Genomic DNA, 4,216 nt, shown 5'->3' with positions numbered 1-4,216 from the left:
TCTAAAATACCATCTGCAACATAAAGCAATGCAACAACAAATGCGTTTTTTTAGTCTGTCACATCAATAACTTTTTGTACCCCAAGACCCCAGTAAATCTAGTAGATTATGAAAAACTGAGCAAGTGAACAGAGCTAGCAAAGGAAAATACTCAGATGCGTCAGAAAACTAAACACATCATTTGGTTATTTAAATCTATTCAATCTATTTGGTTATCACTGTTAAACAAAACTTGTCTCTCGTTGCTGAACAACCTTAAAGTTGGTCATCATTAGAAGCAAAAGTGCAGCAAACTATCTTAGTTTACAGTTTAGTTAACAAGAAGCATAACAAAGTGCAAGTCAACTCCTTATCTTAGCGGATCGGTGACTTCATGTACCTGTCCTGAAAGGTTTTAGACGGGCCACTGGGCTGACACTCCCAAGATTATAGGTTATAACTGCGGTTAGTCTAAATTACAAAGGTTGCTCTGCATTTACAGTCTTATTTTGCCACACCAATGTTGTTATCTACCTCTTACATGTGCTTCAACCTAAGTTCATGTGTATGTTTTTCTAAATATCAATTACTTTTACTGTAAGGACACTAGGCAATTTTGCCATTCCAAAAGATTATTAGCAGACATCAGCATCCAACTTCTGTGCCACTCCAAAAGCATACAGTAGATACACAGTGTACTGCCAAATACCAAGAACAACCAGTCTCTGGGCTAAACTCTAAGATACTTAAACAACAAATGAGAATCCAATGCAGAGTTTCTTAAAAGGACAGAACTATCATGGAATTCCTGTACCCCGATAAGTTCCAACTAGTGCTTTTAAAGAGGCCAGGTGACTACACTTTTAACACTAAATGTATACATTACCCTGGTTACCACTATACATCTGCGGATATTCCCATCAAGTCTCCGATGCACATTTATTACAGCAGCAGCTAACTAACAATTAATGTATGGAAAAAGAATCAAACTATATGTGAAAACTGCAGCATTGACAAGGTTGGTTTCTCCTTCAGTTTACAGTCCACTCCACAAGATATTGCAGTCAGGGACCTTGGAACATGGGTTGAAAATTCCACCTCTTGCGACTATCATGTAATATCAGTAACAAGAAAATGTTTCTGTTTAGCACAAATAAGTACAGATATACCATCCAAGTAAAAATAAGTTACAACAACTAGGTATGGAACCCTGTTTTCACCAATGAGTACAACATCCATCTTCAGAATATTTCTTTACAGACAGGTTAAGCAACTGGGAAGGACCTAAAAGGTGGTGACCTAAAATCTGAATTTACTAGGCAGCTTGAAGTTGTTTTTTTTTTTTTTTTTAATTATTATTAAACAGACTCTTGTGGGATAATCTACACCTTGTGTTCATCCATTAGGGGCCCCCATTATTTTAGCTCCTGCACTTACTTTCACAGGTTAAACAGCTCCAGCAATAGCAGAATTAGGAGCATGAGCATGAGCATCTATCAGCAAAGAGAAGTTTATGGTAATAGTTTACTTTAGGACACACTACAGTACTCTGCACAAGTATGGGCAGTGCCAAATTGACTGACATCCCATTGGGGTTGTTGGTTAGGGTTTGGCACGTTTTTAATTCTGCACTTTTTGAACATTAAAACATTTAAGAAAGTTGAAGTTAACATACAGAAACTCTTGACGGTATTACTAACAATGTCAATGAAAGATAAGAATCACCAGTAAAGGAGGAGCCGTTGCCCCCTGCTTTACATTTTTAACTGCCTTCCAGTCCTTTTGTCGGTGAGGGGGCATAACTCCCTGAGGAACATTATGCTTTGTATATTTTTTTAAATCTCTTCTTCAAGACTTAATTTACAAGAATACTTATAATGCCACAACTGTTTTATATTTCAAGAAATAACATCAGTCGTCACACACCAGGTGTGGAGCTTACTATTGTATACTCTGGTGTGTCTTAACATAAACAATCACCATATTACCCAATGCCTATCCCATCTCTATAGGAGACTTTCCCTGCAAATTAAACAAAGATCCTTCAGATTAATCCTGGATGATTGAATTGGTATCAATAAATATACTTCGGGACTGACCTGCTTTGTTCTCAAGAAGGGGAGGTTGAACACGAGGGTGAGTAGTGATAAAGCACAAATGGTCTTGTGACTCAATTACCTAATATTCCCTACCATCCTGGGCATCTGCCATACCTATATATGCACATAAACCTGAAAAGTTCTAAAAGTTGCCACCACATACATCTATGGATACACGAAAGCAACCTAAAGCATCTTGCTACTCTTTATCCATGGACATTTTAGACCCACACCTTGTGGAAGTTCATAAGTAAATACTAGGCTATCAGTCTGCAGACTATTACAATCCTAGCCAACAACTGAAGGTCAGAGTCAAACCCTACGTTTTGCATCTGTGAAGTAAAGATCCAACCATTATGCCAGACCCTCCACCTCACAAATACAATTATATTGTACAGAATCAAAGATTTCCATTTTAGCACATATAATTTCCACAGCAAACAAATATATGCTAGTTATAAAAGTATATTTTATTCCTTTATAGGCATAATTACATTGCAAAAAGTACACTGCACAATTTGTGCTATAGCACATAGTTGTAAACAGTATGCTAAATAGTACCCCATACAGTGTTTGCATTCTGCAGACTTACCACAATCTTGGAAAACTTCTATAAAGTGCATTATGGACGTTCCTCAGTTAACAGAATAAGCTTCCCTGATAAATTTTAAGTTTTCACGCAGACCCTCTGCACCGCTAATAGTTTTGTAGGAAAACGTCACAACCTCTCTCCTCTTGTAAAGAGCAGCACAGCAATTTCCAGCCAAGAGAACACATTCCTGCAACTTGACACTATGACACGTGTAAAACTTGTTTAATTTCTGAAACCGTAGGCACAATGCAGTTCAAACCCAAAGCACAGTAAAATATTATTAATAATATGCATACAATGAAATCAAAGCACTTGATTAAATACGCGTCTACATCCCCCCATCACTACTTAACTTCAAATAAGTACAACACAAGACTGACGGGAAAAAAAAGAGTCAGCAAAACTGCACAGTGCAAGTAACGGTCTGACTACAGTACTATATCTTGAGCTTAACTCTTATTTATTTACTTTGGGTTGTAGAGACTTGCGCAAGACAGTCCCAACACATACGCAGACAAAAAAAATAAATAAATAAAAGTATATGGTGTATGGCGCAGTTCACCTTTTGGTTTTCCTCAAACATGCACGGCAGTTCTTCTATTTTTAACAGTAAATGTCAATAACTCCAAATGCTTACTTCTATCCGGCTATTTAAAACACTTGCGATGAAAGTAAAATTGTAAACATAAAATCATTCGCCACACTTTGGCAAGTTAGACCACAGACCTCCCCCACCCCGCCCCTACCCAGTCTTCATCCCTTTCGCATTGTCTTTACAGTTTATCAGTGACCTGCACACTTCTCTGACCGGTTGTTATCGGGCGATTGTCACGAACAATAACTAAACAAGAGCCTCGACAATCGCCCCTTCCCTCACACTCACAAGACAACGGCCTCTGTGTTTTACCTATATGCCAGACTCATACACTCGAACAGCTTGGTGAGAGATACGTCGATTGAGAAGGTACTGGTTTTGCCAAAAGTGTAGGTCTGGCACGTCTGCCTGTTGACCGTGTCAAAATCATAACCCTTTTTGGGTGGGTGCTCACTATGCGGGGAAGATACCATGAAGTGGCCGCTGTGGATGATTTGCGTCTCGTCGCTGTCGGACTTCTTTTGTAGCACATTCGGTTCGTCCGTGTCAGAGTCATCGTCAGGCTCCTGCTTAATGAGTGACCGAACGCGGTAAGACGGCACAAGCACGTTGTTTGACATAACTTTTTATATGTAGGCACCTTGGGACACAATTTTAAAGAAAGGCTAAGCCAAATTTTTCAAAAGCTGCACAAACCCAATGCCTTCTTTAATAATGTCTCAGCAATACCTCTTTCTCTCAGTAGGGGAAAAACAGAAGCAAAGCACGAGCCTTGGTGACGTTGCTCCTGTCCAGACCAATGGGCGTTTTGACTTTGTGAAAGTGCCTGTATTACTGAATAGTTGAGTTATTTGATTGGCCTATGTCTTGTCAACACCCTCAGCCAGCCCAGCTAAAAACATGCTGAAGTTGGGGTTACATCTAAATCAACGGGAAAAAGCTGAATAAAGG

At 39.1% G+C, this 4,216-nt stretch overlaps 1 protein-coding gene across 1 annotated transcript in view; it reads right to left on the bottom strand.

The window, feature by feature from the left end:
* Positions 1–3,988, bottom strand: part of LOC122799503 (MLX interacting protein) — a gene marked incomplete in the record, with an annotated part of 1,086,811 nt that extends 1,082,823 nt beyond the window's left edge. Inside the window, 1 exon segment of the mRNA XM_044068616.1 lies at positions 3,578–3,988. Coding sequence (XP_043924551.1) covers positions 3,578–3,885 — 308 coding nt within the window.
* Positions 3,989–4,216: the final 228 nt, after the last annotated feature.

The sequence above is a fragment of the Protopterus annectens genome, chromosome 4.part0 (assembly GCF_019279795.1).
Source record: "Protopterus annectens isolate FY-2018-M chromosome 4.part0, PAN1.0, whole genome shotgun sequence".
In the NCBI taxonomy this organism is placed as follows: Eukaryota; Metazoa; Chordata; order Ceratodontiformes; family Protopteridae; genus Protopterus; species Protopterus annectens.
This window is presented reverse-complemented; position numbering and strand designations above follow the sequence as displayed.